General features: G+C 42.6%; 1 protein-coding gene across 5 annotated transcripts in view; it reads left to right on the top strand.

The window, feature by feature from the left end:
- Positions 1-1,424: 1,424 nt before the first annotated feature.
- Positions 1,425-17,787, top strand: part of Bbs9 (Bardet-Biedl syndrome 9) — a 319,067-nt gene continuing 302,704 nt past the window's right edge. The window contains exons 1-3 of one of the 5 annotated variants that reach the window (XM_042695124.1): positions 1,425-1,466; positions 9,810-9,932; positions 14,420-14,570. In XM_042695124.1, coding sequence (XP_042551058.1) covers positions 9,821-9,932; positions 14,420-14,570 — 263 coding nt within the window. In that variant the 5' untranslated portion in view covers positions 1,425-1,466; positions 9,810-9,820. Of the gene's footprint in view, positions 1,467-2,730; positions 2,812-3,173; positions 3,260-8,725; positions 8,738-9,809; positions 9,933-14,419; positions 14,571-17,787 lie in introns of those variants that run through there. The other 4 variants (XM_042695122.1, XM_042695125.1, XM_042695121.1 and 1 more) reach the window with 4 other exon arrangements.

The following is a 17,787-nucleotide window of genomic DNA, read 5'->3' as shown; positions in this document are numbered from 1 at the left end:
TTGGAGATAAGAGCCTCGAGGACTTATCTGCCTGGGGTTGAACGTCGATTCTCAGATCTCAGCCTCCTGAGCAGTTAGGCTTACATGTATGAGCCACTGGCGCCCAGATGTGTTTTTATTTATTTTTTTCATTTTTGTTGGTCGTGGGACTTGAACTCTGGGCCTGGGCACTGTCCCTCAGCTCTTCAGCTCAAGGTGAATACTCTACCACTTGAGCTGTAGCATCACTTCCGGTTTTCTGGTGGTTTATTGGAGATAAGAGTATTGTGGAAGGGCTGGGAAGGTGGCTCAGTGGTAGAGCGCTTGCCTTGCATGCATGAGGCTCTGGGTTCGATTCCCCAGCACCACATAAGCAAAAAGAAAAAAAGCCGGAAATGGTGCTGTGGCTCAAGTGGTAGAGTACTAGCCTTGAGCTGAAGAGCTGAGGGACAGCGCCCAGGCCCAGAGTTCAGGCCCCACGACTGCACCCCCCCAACCCCCCCCAAAAAAAAGAGTGCTGTGGACTTTCCTGCCCAGGCTAGAACCGAGATCCTCGGATCTCAGTCTCCTGAGTAGCTAGGATTACAGGCGTGACACCGCAGCTGGCGTGTTTATTTATTTTTATTTTTTGTCGGTCGTGCGGCTTGAACTCTGGGCGCTATCCATGCGCTCTTCAGCTCAAGGCTAACGCTTTATCACGTGAGCTACAGCGCCACTTCTAGTTTTCTGGTGGTTTATTGGAGATGAGTCTTATGTACTTTCCTGCCGGGGCTGGCTTTGAACCGCCATCCTCAGATCTCAGCTCCTCAGTGGCTAGGATTACAGCTAGCTACTCAGGGAGCTGAGTTCTGAGGATCAGGGTTCAAAGCCATCTGGGCTAAGAAAGACCATGAGACTCTTATTTCCAATCAACCACCAGAAAACTGGAAGAAGTATTGTGGCTCACAATGGTAGAGTGCTAGCTTTGAGTTAGGGACAGTGCTCAGGTACTGAATTCAAGCCCTGCTACCTACAAAGAAAGAAAGAAAAAAAAAAGAAAGGAAGGAAGGAGAAAAAGAAATAAAAGAAAGAAAAGGAAAGAAGGGAAAGAACTGAAACAGTGGTGAGAGATATGAATAGTTAAACAGCACTGGTGAAACCGTGTTGTCTAGTTGCTCTTTACTTCAATCCTGTCTGGTTCTGCAAGTGGTTCCAAGCAGTCCTATTTACAGAGATAATCCAGGTCCTGTGTCCCCTCAGACCACTATGGTAGTATTTGTTTAGGTATGCTAGGGAAACTGCTGGGAAAACCATGGTTATGTTACAGTAATGTAACGTTTGTACTTCTCTACCCTCTACTCAACACCAAGGACACATTTTGGTGCAGATGTTACTGGAAGGTGAAGGCAAATGGAGTCCTCTACTGGGTTTCTAGGTTTTGTGTTTCTAGGTCCTGGTCAGTGTCAGAAGAGGAATTCAGAAATAAGATGAAGTAAGAAATTTAAGGGGTGAGTGCTTACTAAACAAGTGTTCTATGGCTTGATCCACACCCCAGTCTTTTTTTGTATTGGTTATTTTCCAGATAGGGTTTTGCTTTATGCCCTGGTGGGACTAGGCTGTGATTTTCCTACTGGTGTCTCCTAGCATAGCTAGATGACAAGCACCTGCCACTGTGCCTGACCAGTGTGCTTTCCCCATAGTTGGGGTAAGGTATGTGTGTATATGGGTGTGTCATTGCACTCAGCCATTGGTTGAGGAGAATTCCCCAGGAGTTTTTTTGGCCTGGCTAGCCTATAACCACAATCCTCCAATCTCTGCCTCTTAAGTAGCTAAGATTATAGGCTTGAGCCACTCACTCAGTTTTGAGTTTGAAACAAATCTATCTACCATATGGTAGCCTATAATATGCCAAATCTGCCTACATGACAATTCATTCACAAATATTGTGATTGAGAAGTGCTACGTTCATGTTTTTCAACTGTGGGTACAAGTCACTATTGCACTGAAAATTCAAATTAGGGAATTGTCAAAAATACCTTTTTTGGGGGGGAGGGGTCTGGTCGTGGGGCTTGAACTCTGGGCCTGGGTGCTGTCCCTCAGCTCTTCAGCTCAAGGCTAGCGCTCTACCACTTGAGCCACAGTGCCACTTCTGGCTTTATTTCTTTTTGCTTATGTGGTGCTGAGGAATCAAACCCAGGGCCTCATGTGTGCAAGGCAAGTGCTCTACCACTGAGCCACCTTCCCAGCCTCCAAAATATCTTTAAAAATGAAATTAAGGCTGGGAGTGTAGCTGAGTGGTAGAGTGCTTGCCCAGCACGTACAAGACTTGAGTTTGATCCCTAGTACTGGAAAAAAAATAAACAGAAGTATCAATGGGTGTTGCCATCACTCATAGTTATTAGTTTTTTCCTCCAAATTTATATTGTTCTGAGTTATGATACAAAATGGTTGTAGTGTCTTAAAAACACACACACCCACACCAAAATCCTCAAGGAAACAAAAGCAAAAAACTTCAAAAAGCTCCACCACCTTGATGACCCCGGTCTTTAGGGGCACCACCTTGCAAGCAGGGCACACAGTTCGAGATGTCTGATTCATGCCTCCCGCCCTGCGATAGCCCCGCCCACACGTCAATCTACTAAGTCCCTCTGAGGGCCCGCCCCTCTCCCTCAGCCCCGCCCCTGAGGTCAACGGACGGGATCAGGAAGCCCCCCCAGAGGGCGTGGCCTGCGTCAAACTCCCCGCGGGAGGCGGGGCTTCCTCAGACCGTGCATCTGAGGACCTGCGTGTGAGGAGCCGGGGTTCCGGCTGGGAAGGCCGTCTGCGTCCCTCCCTTATGCAGAAGACGAGCAGGTAGTTTACGGACGGCCCCGCCCCGGCTGAAGCCACGTTTGGGCCCCCGGCCCGGTTGGAGGCGCCGCCCGTTGCCCAAGCTGGACTACAAGGCCCGGCGGGCTCCGCGGCTCCGCGTGCGGCCTTCCCATCCCCGTAGGTGTGCGGTGCTATGACAACCGCGCCGCCCCTCGCCTGGAGCGTCTCGCGGTCGGAGGAGCCGGGGCCCGCGGTGCTGGCAGCCCCGGTGTCCCGGGCTCCCGGCCGTCTCCGGGCCGTCTCTGGGGGTGGGGGGTGGCGGGCAGGGCCGTGCCCGGGTCTCGGGTACTCTGCTCAGCGGGGTCTCGGTGTGCCCGTTCGGCGGTGCTCCTCCCCGCACCCAGGGTGGTTGCTCCGACCCTGGGTTCTTAGAAGCCTGCGGATTGGGGTTCGCGGAAAGGTGAGGCGGATCCGCCTGATTTGGCATCAGGTAGGAAAGGTCTGGAATTCCAGCTTCCGTGCACGGGAAGCCCTGCCGGTGTTTTGTCTCGTGGACAAGACTCGACCTGCAGTGACTTGAAATGATGTTTGGAGATGTGTGGTGATCGGTGTCTTGCAGGAGGTTCGCGTCCACACGAACCCGGAGCACAAAGGATGTGGGATCCTGTGAACATTTTTGAGCAAAGGATGGGTTTTAGGAATACCACGGGAAAAGTCACGTGCGCTCAAGCATCCTCAGGAGACATCTCAACAGGTCTGGGGAGTTCTTACCCAGCTAGTGAAGCGGGGTGCAGCAGAACATGACCCCTAATGCTCCTTGCAATAGGATTAGTTCCTTCGCTCTTCACTGTGCAAACCGCAGCAGTTTAGGGAACTAAGCTGATTTTTATCAGCACCTCCTCTCAGCCAAGGTATTTAGATGAATTCGATGTCCTGGAGAAATTGGTGGGTTTTGTTTTTTGCATCTTTTACTTTAAATATAAAATTATGTCTTATTTGTTCACACATCTAATGTACACACACAACTTGGAAAAGTACTGAAAAGAAAAATATGAGTTTTTTGTTGTTTTGTTTTGGTGCCCTTCTTGGGCCTTGAACTCGGGCCTGTGCTCCGTCTGAACTTCTTTATGCTCAAGGCTAGAGCTCGACTACTTGAGCCACAGCATCACTTCTGGCCTTTTCTGTTTATGTGATACTGAGGAATTGAACCCAGGGCTTCATGCATGCTAGGCAAGCACTCTACCACCAAGCCACATTCCCAGCCCAAAACATGAGTCTTGAAGTCGGCCAGTGTGAGAGAAAGATTGCCTAGGTTGTTAGCAATTACTTAAGGAACACAATTGTGGACTGTTATTTAGAAGAAGTAAAAATGAGATTTTTTTTAAAGTTTACAAGTTTTTTTGTGAGAGTTTAAGGGATGTTTTCATTATGTATAATTTTTTTATATAAATGTTTTTAAATTACAGTCAGCACTTAAATTTATGGTACAACTTCTTGATGGAAATACTGAGTCAGGAATAAAGTAGTGATGTAAAGTTTTCTTTTGGTGGTGCTGGGATTTGAACTCAGGGGCTAGCATTTACTAATCTGGTATTCTACCACTTGAGCCATGCTTTCAGCTCAGTAATCATGTAGTTTTACATCTTTTCGGGTATGTAGCAAGTCTCATCCCTCAGAAAACACACACACACACACACACACATTGCCCTCAGCTCCTTGGATACCATTTAAATTTTATTCTCAAGGTTAAATTGACATTTCTAAGTTTGTTTGGCTCAGAACACTGTGCCACCACCAGGTTATTGCTGCTCTTTATCTCACACTTCTTTGAGTGCTCATTATGAGTTCGGCACTGGCTAAGCAGTTGGACCTATTAGGCTATTTTATTCTCTCCTTGCCCCAGTTAATTGGGAAACTTGTTTGAGGTCAGTGTTGCTGGAAGTGAACTAAGGTTTGTCCAGCTGCAGCACTGTAATCTCTTACCTTTTGCATTTATTGAAAATGCCAACACTGAGTCCTTGTAATACTGCCTTCAATATTGTTCTTCTGTGTATATGCTATCTTTCCTGGCCTGGATGATCTGATTCCAGCTTTCTGGGATTAGATGTGACAATTGGAGAAAGAGAATTTCCAAGTATGAACCACAGCAGCTTTGGAGTCTTAGTCTCAGATTTCAGAATCTCCAATCAGGCAACAGCTTCCTTCTGTAGCATCTGTGTTTTTATCCTCACCATTGATTATCGACCTTTCTCCTTTCCTCCCTCCCTTCCTCCCTCTCTTTCTTCCTCCTTTTCGTCTGTCGTGGGGCTTGAACTCTGGGCCTGGGCACTGTCCCTCAGCTCTTCAGCTCAAGGTGGCTCTGTCACCTGAGCCACAGTGCCACTTCCAGTTTTCTGGTGGTTTATTGGAGATAAGAGTCTCACTGATTTTCCTGCCTGGGCTGGCTTTGAACCATGATCCTCAGATCTCAGCCTCCTTAGTAGCTAGGATTACAGGTGTGAGCCACTGGCACCCAGCTTTTTTTTTTTTTTTTTTTGGTCAGTCATGGGACTTGAACTCAGGGCCTGGGTGCTGTCCCTCAGCTCTTCAGCTCAAGGCTAGTGCTCTACCACTTCAGCCACAGTGCCACTTCCAGTTTTCTGAATGGTTTAAGGAGAGAAGAGTCTCATGAACTTTCCTGCCTGGGCTGGCTTTGAACCATGATCCTCAGATCTCAGCCTCCTTAGAAGCTAGGATTACAGGTGTGAGCAACTGGTGCCCAGCTATTATCATCGTTTTTATTGTCACCAACCTTCCACATTGGGGGACTTGGTCAGTAAGGTCTTAAGACCATCTACTTTTCCAGTGAAAGTAAGGTTCTTAAGAGCATTTACCTTTCCAATGAAATCCAGAACCTGAAGACCAAATATCTACCTCTTCTGTGAAACTGGAGGTTTTAGGACCAAATGTCTACTTTTCTAGTGAAATACACATCTAAGTAGATCTGGTGTGGAAGTCAACAAGTCCATAAGTAAATATCAAACTAAAAATGAAATGTCATGTGGTACATTTAGAAGAGAATTTCTGGAGTTAGAAGATAAAGAGATGATCTGCATTTATTGTTCTAAGGATTTTAAAACTAACCTTTTGTCCTATTTATGGGAATGTGTTTGTTAACTTTATTAAATTCTTGTTTTCTAACAATCCTTTAACAGTTTAATGAGGTGTGTGCAGTGCTGGGCAATGGGAACAGTAGTGACACCAAGGTACTATGTTCACAGTTTGTGTGGAGTGGCTGCAGGGGCAGTTTGTTTAGAGAATTGGAGAAGACAGCCTGACACTTGTTAGTTGTGGTCTCTTAGCCAGGTTTCTTAACTTTTCTGTGCTCAGATTTACTAGAATATTAGTACCTATATTTATTCTATAGATTAGAATTGTTACAAAGCATTTAGAGCACTAGGATTTAGCAAATGATTAATAAATATTAACTATTGCTTTCCTTCATAATAAAAGGAAATAATAATCTTGAAAGTTTAACTTCTGAGCTGGGAGCCAATGGCTCACACCTGTAATCCTAGCTACTCAGGAGGCTGAGATTTGAGGATCACGACTCAAAGCCAGCCAGGGCAGGAAAATTGTGACTTTATCTCCAATTAGCCACCAGAAAACCAGAGGTGGTGCTGTGGCTCAAGTGGTAGAGTGCTTGCCTTCAGCTGAATAGCTGAGGAACAGCCGTGCCAGTGGCTCATGCCTGTAATCCTAGCTACTCAGGAAGCTGAGATCTGAGGATTGTGGTTCAAAGCCAGCCCGGGCAGGAATGTCCGAGAGACTCTTATCTCTAATTAACTATAAGAAATCTGGAAGTGGTGCTGTGGCTCAAGTGGTAGAGCCCTCACCTTGAGCTGAAGAGCTCAGGGACAGCACTCAGGCCCAGAGTTCAAGCCCCGTAACCACCACCAACAACAAAAAAGAGCTGAGGAATAGCACCCAGGCCCAGAGTTCAATTCTCACAACTGACAAAAAAAGAAGAAAAAAAAAAGAAAGAAAAGAAAGTTTAACTTCTGGTTTTCATCCTAGCACTTGAGACAGGAGGATGGCAAGTTCCAAACTTGTCTTGACACACTCTCTACCACTCCCCGTCCCCCAAAACAAGAAAGAAAAAGAAAAATTGCCGAGAAACTAGAGTTCAACACTGAGTAGAGTATAAAATACAAACCCTAGCTGGTAATGTACCTGATTGGTAGAATACTTGCCTAGCATATACAAGGTCCTGTATATAATTTTTAGGATTGGGCAGAAAAAACAAATATAAAGGGAAATACGATCTTAGTGTCTCTCTCTTTTTTTCCCCCTTGGTGCTAGTACTGGGGCTTGAACTCGAGACCTGGATGCTGTCCTTTATTTCCAAGTTGGGGCTCTTCCACTTAATCCACACCTCCATTTCTAGCTTTTGGGTGGTGAATTGGAAATAAAAATCTTATAGACTTTCCTGCATGGGTTAGTTTTGAATCATGATCCTCAGATCTCAGCCTTCTGAGTAGCTAGGATTACAGGTGTGAGCCACCAGGCTAGTTTCTCATTTTTAATTAAAGACAATGTTAAGGAAATTAAAAATCAGTTATACATATTTTACTTTTTTTTTTTTTTTTTTTACTGTTTTTGTGTGAGTGTGCACATGTATGTATGTCAATACTGGAGCTTGAACTCAGGGCCTTCTGGTTTTGTTCAGCCTTTTCTGCTTAAGGTTGGGCTTCTATGCCTTGAGCCACACCTCTATTTTTGGCGGTTGTTGATTAACTGGAGATTAGAGTCTAGTGGATTTGTCTTCCCTATGGTTGTTTTTGAACTGGGATGCTGACTGAACAAACTCTTTCCTTTCCCCATTGTCTGAAGTTCAGTGTTAACTCTCCATTCTCCTGAGGGTCACTGTCCCTTGGCAGCAATCTGAGGTTCAGTACCCCCTCCCCACTCCTCCCCTATGAGATTCATTGTTCCCAGCAACCCCAGGCAGTTTTCTCCTGAGGGAAAGAGGTGAAAGTAAATACTCCCATCCTGTTTTTTCTCCTTTGGTCTTATTTTCAGGGATTTTCTTTCTTTTACTTTGCTTTCTTTCTTTCTTTCTTTTTTTTCTTTCTAGCAGTGCTGGGGGTTCAACTCAGAGCCTTTTGCTGGAGTCACACCCTAGCTTTTTTAAAAATTTTAATTTTTATTGTGAAAATACCGTAGAGAGGGGTTACAATTACATGGGCAAAGTAATGAGTGCATTTCTTTTCTTTTCTTTTTCTTTTTTTTTTTTGGGGGGGGGGGTCCAGTCGTGGGGCCTGAACTCTGGGCCTGGGCACTGTCCCTCAGCTCTTCAGCTCAAGGCTAGCGCTCTACCACTTGAGCCACAGCGCCACTTCCGGCTTTTTTCTTTTTGCTTATGTGGTGCTGAGGAATCGAACTCATGCATGCAAGGCAAGCGCTCTACCACTGAGCCACCTTCCCAGCCCATGAGTTCATTTCTTATCAGCATTGTTGCCATCCCTAGCCTTTTGTCTTCTTTTGAAATAGCCAATGAAAAGAGGATGGTTTATACTTGTCATTTTGAGAAAAATTATTGAAGAGTTACATTCATATAGAAGATTCAGAAAAAGTGGTTTCTCAAAGATAGAAATAAATGATCAGAAACATTAACTTAGCATCAGTGCAACACTAAAATAAGTTGAAGATTTTATTTGGTTTTTACCAGGTTTTACATTTTTTTTTTCAGTTTCCTTTTGATAACCAGGCAGCTCTGAGTATCTGCAAGGAATTGACTCCAGGATCACCTTGGACACCCCCAAAAACTTTATAATTTTTTTGTGCTAGTACTGGGACTTGAACTCAAGGGCTTGCTTGGTTCTTTTGGTCATGGTGACTCTATTTGAGCCATGCTTCCAGTTCTGGCTTTATTGCTGGTTAATTGGAGATGAGTCTAGAATTTGTATGTTCTGAGCTGGAATTACAAGTATGTATCACAACATTCACCTTTAAGTTTCTTCTATAAGGTGGTATTGTCATATCATCTACACACATATATATGTGCACATGTACTAACCTGTGTTTCAGAGTTCCTCTCTAGATTACTGAACTTAGAGTATAGTGGCATAATAGCTTTGTATTATCACCTGGACACGCACACACACACACACACACACACACACACACACACACACACACACACACACACATGCACATATGTGTGTACATATACTATCCTGTATTTCAGAGTTCCTCTCTAGATTAATGAAAATACCTAATGCAACATAGTACTGTGGAAGTAATTCTTAGACTGTATTGTTTAGGGTATAAAGATAAGAATAATTTGTGCTCTGAACAGAAGCAGCTGTGATAGGCCCAATTTATGTGCTAACTAGTACTGCTAGATTTCAGGTCTTAATTGTTTCTGAAATTTTTGTTGTTACTTTGTAAGTAAAGTTCTTTCTTAAATGTCTCAGAAGATAACCCAATACCTATTAATTATTTATATTTATATAATTATATATAATGGAATTATGCATTTAAAATAAATACTTAATTTAAAATGTATTCTTTCTCAGCCCAGTTTATAACTGGCAAATGGCATTGCAAAATACCCATTTACTTGTGATTTCACGTATGTGTATAAAATACAATAAATTAAAGTTAACTGGGTGCCAGTGGCTCATGCCTGTAATCCTAGCTACTCAGGAGGCTGAGATCTGAGGATCACAGTTCAAAGCCAGCCTGGGCAGGAAAGTCCGTGAGACTCTTATCTCCAATGAACCACTAGAAAACCGGAAGTGGTGCTGTGGCTCAAGCGGTAGAGTGCTCGCCTTGAGCTGAAGAGCACAGGGACAGCGCCTAAGCCCAGAGTTCAAGCCCTACGACTGACCAAAAATAAAAAAATAAAAAAATAATAAAATAAAATAAAATAAATTAAAGTTAATACAGAAATGTTAATCACAAAGGTATCCAATTTTAATTTGAGCTGATTTAAGAGATTAAATAATTTATCCCATGAAGTGGATTTTTATTATAAATGAATGCTTCCTTTTTAGAGTGAAAGAAAATGTCTTTATTTAAAGCCCGTGATTGGTGGTCTACTGTTCTGGGAGAAAAAGAAGAATTTGATCAAGGCTGTTTGTGTTTGGCTGATGTTGACAATAGTGGAAATGGACAAGGTAAGCAACTTAGGTCCATGCACTTAAGCAAACTTTCATGGTCTTACAGATTGAGCCAGGGCCTCACATATACTGGTCAGGTGTTTTCTACAGAGATCCATCCCCTACCACTACTTTCATTGTATCTGAAGATACTCATGCCATGATGAAAATATGCTAATTCCACTTGCAAAAGAATTGTTAAATCATTGCTCTCATTATTATATCCTGATGCAAACCCAGCTCCTATCTTGTTGCATTGTTTGTTTCTGTTTGCATCATCATTCGTTTAAATGACCTGTAAAGGAGTTCTAGGACTGAGGGCATGGCTGTCTATCTGCCTAGCAAGTACAGGCCCTGAGTTCACTGCCCCTTTCCCCCCCATTATTGTAAGAAGAAACAAAAGAACAACAATGAGAACCCAGTCTAGTTTTGTACCATTACTATACGAACTTGGTATTTGTTTAGATAATGTATATTCATGAGTTTTTATTTTGCTGTTCAGCTCATCATTGGCCTTTAAGAAAGAAAACTTAGGAGCATGATTGTGTTCACTGCATGTAATATTGTATTATCTATGCAATTTTCTTTATTTTGTCTATAATACTAGCAGTAGGATCTGGGGGAAAAGGTGATTAGAGTAAATTATCTTGGTCAAGAAGAAGTCTAGTGCCGATGTCTCACTCCTGTAATCCTAGCTATTTAGGGAGCTGAAATCTGGGAAATGCAGTTCAGAATCAATCTGGACAGGAAAGTCTATGACACTCTTATCTCTAGTTAACCACAAAAAGCTGGAAGTTGAGTTGCGGCTCAAGTGGTGGACAATTGTGGGGCTTAAACTTGGGGCCTGGGTGCTGTCTCTGAGCTGTTTTTTTTTTTTTTTTGCCAGGCGGAGCTTGAACTCAGGGCCTGGGCACTGTCTCTGAGCTGCTTTTGCTCAAGGCTAGCACTTTACCACTTGAGCCATAGTGCCACCAGCTTTTTCTTTTTATGTGGGACTGAGGAATCGAACCCAGGGCTTCCTGCATGCTAGGCAAGCACTCTACCTCTAAGTCACATTCCCAGCCCTCAAGTGGTGGAGTGCCAGTGTTGAGTAGAAAAAGTCAAGTGAGCTTAAGGTCCTGAATTCACCCAGTAGTGGTACACAAAAAAATGACAACAGGGTCTTGAACTGCTCTTAACCCCTTATTTCTGAGGGAAATCTGGGCTCTTCCTCCCACCAAGAGAAGTTAAGTTAAGGTCTTTTGTTCACAGGGTGCTTTTTAGAGGCTCCTCAAAGATGGTTACACCTGCCTCTGCCCAACTCTTACCACTCATAGTTTCCCTGTTATTGAGGCACATAAAGTCATGCCACAACTGTGTAGTGGCCCAGCCTGTGATCCTAGCATTTAGGCTGCTGAGGCAGGAGGATTGTGACTTCAAGGCCAGTCTGGGTTATATACTCTCACCCAGATAAAGAGTTATTCCACCAGAACACCTGTCAGAACAATTACAAGTCCACTTCTGCCCGAACTGTCTAAAGCTTAACCTGATGAAAAACTATGCTGTCTCATTTATTGATTGTTTACTCATCTATTTCTACTAGAGCTATTTCTGGGTGTGTCCAATAGGTTACTGATATACTGAGAGGTCTTCCTTACTTTGCGGTTAGCTGGGAAGCAGTATACAGAAATCATTACATGTTTGTGTTCATGTAGACAAAAACACTGATCAGTATTTCCTAAAGCCTGGACCCCTCGTTGTGACATTCTGGAGTGACTCTTGCAGATGAAGGTTGTTTCTTCCAGACATACAAGATCCAGTAAGCATGTATTCTCTGTACATAGTAAAACTATGTAACTGCATTATTTCTTCTTCTCTTTTGCTGTCTCCTCCCCCATCTTTTTCTTTGGGGGCAGTACTGGGGTTTGAATTGGGTTTTGTGCTTGCAAAGCAGGTACTCTACCATTTAAGCCAACACCTCTAGCCCTTTTTGCTTTACTTAATTTTGGGATAGGATTTTGCAATTTTTTTCTGGGGTTCGCCTTGGACTATGATCCTCCTTGCCTGTGCATCTTATACAGTTGAGATTACAGGTATGAACTGGAAATAATCCATGTTGGGTTATTTGTTGAGATTGAGTCTTGTGGATTTTTTTTTTTTTTTTTTTTTTTTTTGTGGGCTCGCTTTGAACTGCAAGTCTCCTGATCTCTGCTTCTGAGTATCTGAGATTACTAGTATGTACCATCACACCCAGCCCTGCATTTTGACAAGTGCTAATGTTGAATGGAGGTGTTCTATAAAGTTGGACAATACTAATGATATTAGGGAATAGAAAATTGATTCTAACAGTTTTGGCTGTGTTCCTTCATCCCGTTCAAGTGGTCAATTGCTGTCTATCCTCTAGCATTTTACCTGCAGTGGGCACAAGTCCCCAGTGACTCGAGGTAATAACTGATGAATTGCTCTGTTACTGTGCACAGTGCCACTTAATCCAGTCTGGAATATGAAAAAGAGTATTGGTTTTCACCTAGACTGAGCTCCAAAAACAATTCCATTTAACTCATTTGGAAGGAGTAGTTGTATTTGTGCCTAGGTTATACTCTAGTGTTCATTTCTCCTGCAGATCGCTGTTTTTGGGGGGAGAGGCATAAATGAATGGAAACTATGATAAATTTAGGTAGAAAGGAGATGGGAATGAGAGTAAGGTCACTTCTCAGATGCATGCAGAGATCATCTTACTGGGGACAGGAGCATGTGGATCTTACAAGACTGCTGTGGGTCTTCCTGCACTACAGTCGTGCTGAGGTCCCCACAGGAGTGCCTGAGGTCCCCACAGGTTATTATGGGGATGCAAGAGGAAGTCCCTGAGAACTATCTGGACCATTGTCTGCATCCTTGGCAGCTGTCAGTTAATGAGCTTTGTAGTACTTTAACAAATACCAGGGCTGGGAAGATGGCTCAGTGGTAGAGAGCTTGCCTTGCATGCCTGAGGCCCTGGGTTCGATTCCTCAGCACCACATAAGCAAAAAGAAAAAAAAGCCGGAAGTGGCGCTGTGGCTCAAGTGGTAGAGTGCTAGCCTTGAGCTGAAGAGCTGAGGGACAGCGCCCAGGCCCAGAGTTCAGGCCCCACAACCGGACCAAAAAACAAAAAACAAAACAAAACAAAAAAAACAAATACCACACATTTGGGTAGCTTAAGACAAGCAAATGTGTTCTCTCATAGTTTTAGAAGCTGAAGTTCTAGATTCAAGGTGAAGGCCAGGACTATGACCCTTCTGCAGCCTCCAGGTTCTTCCTAGCTTTCTCTAGCTGCCGATAGACCCAGGCACTCTTTGGTATTACTCCAGTCTCTGTCACATGGACATAATCTTTCTCTGTGGTTTTGTGTGTGTGTGTGTGTGTGTGTGTGTGTGTGTGTGTGTGTTTTAAGACAGGATCTCACTATTTAGCCAAGGCTGATATTGAACTTATGATATAGCCCAGGCTAACCTGAAACACTATTTTCCAAGTGCTAGAATTATAGGCATAAACTGCCTGGCTTATTTTTGGCTCTCCTATTAAGATACTTTCATAGAATATTATTATATTCTTAGCAGACTGTGTCCTCACTCACTGTAGCTTGTTTATTTCTGCCAACACACTGTTTCCAGATAACATCACATGCATAGGTATGTGAAGTTAGGCCCTGAGCATGCTGTCTGAAGGACATGCATTCTTCCCTCCTGTACTCTGGGCTGCACACTGTAAATCAGGGCAGGCCAGCAAGGCCTCCAGACCTTTCTAATTCAGTGTCCAATTCAGTAGGAGAGTTAGCACAGTGATGAAGTCAGTTTACAGGATTCTACTAGCGCTTCAGCAAAGGGCTTTCTGTGATTGAGTGAAGTGATAGCTAATTCCATTGAGGTTTTGGAAAAAATGCAGTATGTTAGTGCACTGGAATACAGGTGATGTAAGGCTCTTTTTTTTTTTTTTTTTTTTTTTTTTGGCAGTTCTGGGGCTTGAACTTAGGGTCTGCGTGCTGTCCCTGAGCTGCTTTTGCGAATAGCTAGTGCTCTACCACTTGATCCACAGTTCCACTTTCGGCTTTTTTAGGGGAAGTTTATTGGAGATAAAAGTTCCACAGACTTTCCTGCCTGGGCTGGCTTTGAACCTGATCTTCAAATCTCAGTCTCATATGTAGGTAGGATTACAGGTATGAGCCACTGTCATCTGGCTCAGCCAAGTTCACTTAAATCACCTGTTAGCAGAGTGGCCTTTATATGTGAAGCAAGACTGGTTTCTTTTTAAATGTACATTTATCTTTTAGATGTTAGAATGTTTATTCCTAAAGATATTGGCTAATGTATGAGCCACTGGCGTCTGGCTCAGCTAAGTTCACTTAAGTCACCTCTTAACAGGGTGGCCTTTATATGTGAGGCAAGACTGGTTTCTTTTAAACTGTACATTTTTAGATGTTAGAATGTTTATTCTTAAAGATATTGGCTAATGTTTGTTTATTCCCATCTTTTAAAAAAAACTCTCTACAGATAAAATAATTGTAGGTAGCTTTATGGGATACCTAAGAATCTTTAACCCCCATCCTATGAAAATGGGAGACAGCGCTCAGCCTGAGGACTTGCTCCTGGAAGTGCATCTTCGAGAGCCAATACTTCAGGTGGAAGTCGGGAAGTTTGTTTCGTAAGTATAGTTCACTAATTCCAGTGTCCTGTCTCAGTCGGTGGGTATGACAGTCTCCAGGGTGTCACTTGTGGATTCTTTAAACAGCATTGCACATGACACATAGAAAGTTGGGATCCTGTCACATAGGTATTCCATATATACTGACTTTTTTTTTTTTGTCGGTCATGGGGCTTGAACTCTAGGCCTAGGTGCTCTCCCTGAGCTCTTCAGTGCTCTCCCTGAGCTCTTCAGCCCAAGGCGAGCACTCTACCACTTGAGCCACAGCGCCATTTCCCCAGTTTTTTGTGTGTGTGTAGAAATTGGTACATTTTGAGGTAGAATAAGACATTACTGTTATTATTACATTATTATACTATTATAATAATATATTACAAAGGGATTCCATTTCTATAGCTCAGGTTATGAGTATAATGTACCTTTTTTTTTTTATAGTAATGTACCTGAGTGTTCCTGGCATATTAGAGGCTTAATGGAAAAGAAAGGAACTTAAAAAAATAATTAAATAAAGAACTACCTAGTATTACTTAAAGAACATATTGTAGTCAGGGTGCTAGTAGCTGACATCTGAAATTCTTTCTACTCAGAAGGCTGAGATCTGAGGATTGAGGTTTGAAGCCAGAGTGGGCTGAAAAGTCTGTGAGACTTGATCTCTAGTTAACCAGCAAAAAGGCTGGGATAGAGGTATGGCGCCAATTGTAGAGTACCAGCTATGAACAAACAAGCATACTAACAGCTTGCGTCCCTGAGTTCAAGCTAGAGGCCTTGAGTTTCAGCCCCAGTACTGGCACCAAGAAACAAACAATGACAACAAAGAACAAAATGTGCAAGTCCTGAAGGTGTCTGCTTAATAAGACAAAGTAACAGATAGCAATCACTTTTTGGTTTGGATCTTGAAGTTTAAAAATGAATTATTTGGGGTAGAGAGTTCCTGACTTGAAAGGTCAGTTCAGTCTACAAACATAATCTACTCCATACTACAGATTTGTTTCAAAGTCATTAACTTTATATTTTGTTGTTACTAGGATTTGAATTCAGGGCCTTGTAACTACAAGGCAAGTGCTATAGAAGTTGAGCCATACCTAGCCCTATTTTCTGGATAGGGTTTTGCTTTTGTCATAGCTGGCCATAGACTGTGAACCTTACTTACACCTTCTGAGTAGCTTGGTTTGTAAATGTGTACAACTATAACTGCCACCCTAAGGGTGAATTTGATGTATATCCTGGCCAGCTTCAAACTCAAATTCCTTCAGCCTCTACCTCCCGACATTACATGAGTTTTCTTAAAGTGATGGTATGTTTCCTTTCTTTTTTTGTCGGTTGTAGGACTTGAACTCAGGGCCTGGGTACTGTCCCTGAGCTTTTTTTCTCAAAGCTCTTTCTTTACTATGTTGAACCACTGCCTGTTTTCTGGTGGTTAGTGATGAGAGTTTCACAGCCTTTCCTGCCTGGGCTGGCTTTGAACTATGATCCCCAGATCTTAACCTCCTGCGTAGCTAGAATTATAGGTGTGAGGCACCAGCACCCAGCTTCTTTTGTTTTTTAAATTTTATTTTTATTTTTGAGATATGGTTTTGACATGTAGTCTATATTGGTATATGGCTTGCTGTGTATAACTCATACTGGCCTGTAACACTTGATTATCTTGCCTCAGTCTCCCGAGGGCTAGAATTACAGGTATGTGCTGCCGTGCCCCAAAAGTTTGTGTTTATTTTAATTTTTAATTTTTAATTTTTGTTCCTGTGCTAGAGAATTGGGGCTTGAACTCACAGTATCTCACTCTTGATTAGCTTTTTCACTCAAGACTGGTGTTCTACCACTTGAATCATACTTTCACTTCCTGCATTTTGCTGGTTAATTGGAGATAAGAGCCTCCAGATTTGTCTTCTTCAGCTAGCTTTGAATCAGAACCTCAGATCTTAGCCTCCTAAGTAGCTACAATTATAGGTATAAGCCACTGCCACCCAGCTATAGAACACATTTGTGCCTTTTAATTTTATTTTTAAAAATTTATTAGTATTCTTTTTATTTGTTTTACTTTTTGAGGCAGAATCTCACTATGTAGATCAGGTGGCTTCAAACTTGAATCTTCACCCCTGCTCAGGTGCTGGGATGGCAAGTGTGTGTCATCTGACCTGCATTCTGGTGGGGTGATCCTCACATCACTTCTCACCTTTGTGATTACTGTTGTGAGGGAGGAGGTGAACATTGTGTGTGGATATTGTTTTGGGCTTTTACACACGTGTCTCTGTAATCTTACCTGTGTTTAGAGAAGAGGATGCTGGACTCAGAGCCAGGCCACACAGCAAGGTTCAGGTCTCTGAGCCTACACCTCACCATCTTTCAGCGGCAGATAAGCTATTTTGTGAGCATGATGGGAAAATTGTTTTGAGTATCTAGGGCATATAAGAATGAACTGAAGGCATTATCAGTTTCATGAATCATTTGTAATTTGCATTATCTGGTACCTAAGTGAACAATGGGGATTTATCTATTGATAATAACAGTGTTTTCTAGTTATGACTTAATATATGTCTTTCTTTGTAATGAGACACTAATACTCTCTAAATTTAAATGATCCCACATAGAGTGAGGTATAGAATCAGAATTGCCATCCAGGTTCTCAGATTTTAATTGCAGTCTTTGTAATTTAGAAGAGTCTCAGAGATTGCACACTGGAGGTCTGCTTGCACATGGGACCCTGCAGTGATTTAAATTGAAAAGAGCTGCCAGCATGGAAGAACCAGGAATTTTTACTTGACATCTTGGCTTTCTGGCTTTTCTTGAAAAAAAATGTGGAGATCTGGCCACAAGCCCAGAACCAACTAGTAGCCACATCCATTCGTCTGGCCCTGGTCTTCCCTTAATCACAGCCATTTGCACCTCCTCTCATTAATGGCCATTTGCTTGACTCTTGGATTTCTAGACTGCCATGTTCCTTCTCTGGAAACTACTTGACATGAGTTGGAAAATGTACTGGGGATACCATATTTTATTTCTATTTGAGAATTAGTCCAAACTGAAACATTTTAAATACTTTTAATAAAATTTCAGTTCTGGAACTGATGTATGCCATTTATTAATAATGACTCAAATTTATGGTACATTATACTTTATAGTACTTTCTCATGATTTTGTTTACTTGAAAACTTTTTTACTTTCCAGAAGGTAATATAGGCTTAGGGAGATAAATTGACTGGTACCAAGTCATTGAGCC

Source organism: Dipodomys spectabilis, unplaced genomic scaffold (genome assembly GCF_019054845.1).
Source record: "Dipodomys spectabilis isolate Male_0828 unplaced genomic scaffold, ASM1905484v1 ptg000178l, whole genome shotgun sequence".
NCBI lineage: Eukaryota > Metazoa > Chordata > Mammalia > Rodentia > Heteromyidae > Dipodomys > Dipodomys spectabilis.
This window is presented reverse-complemented; position numbering and strand designations above follow the sequence as displayed.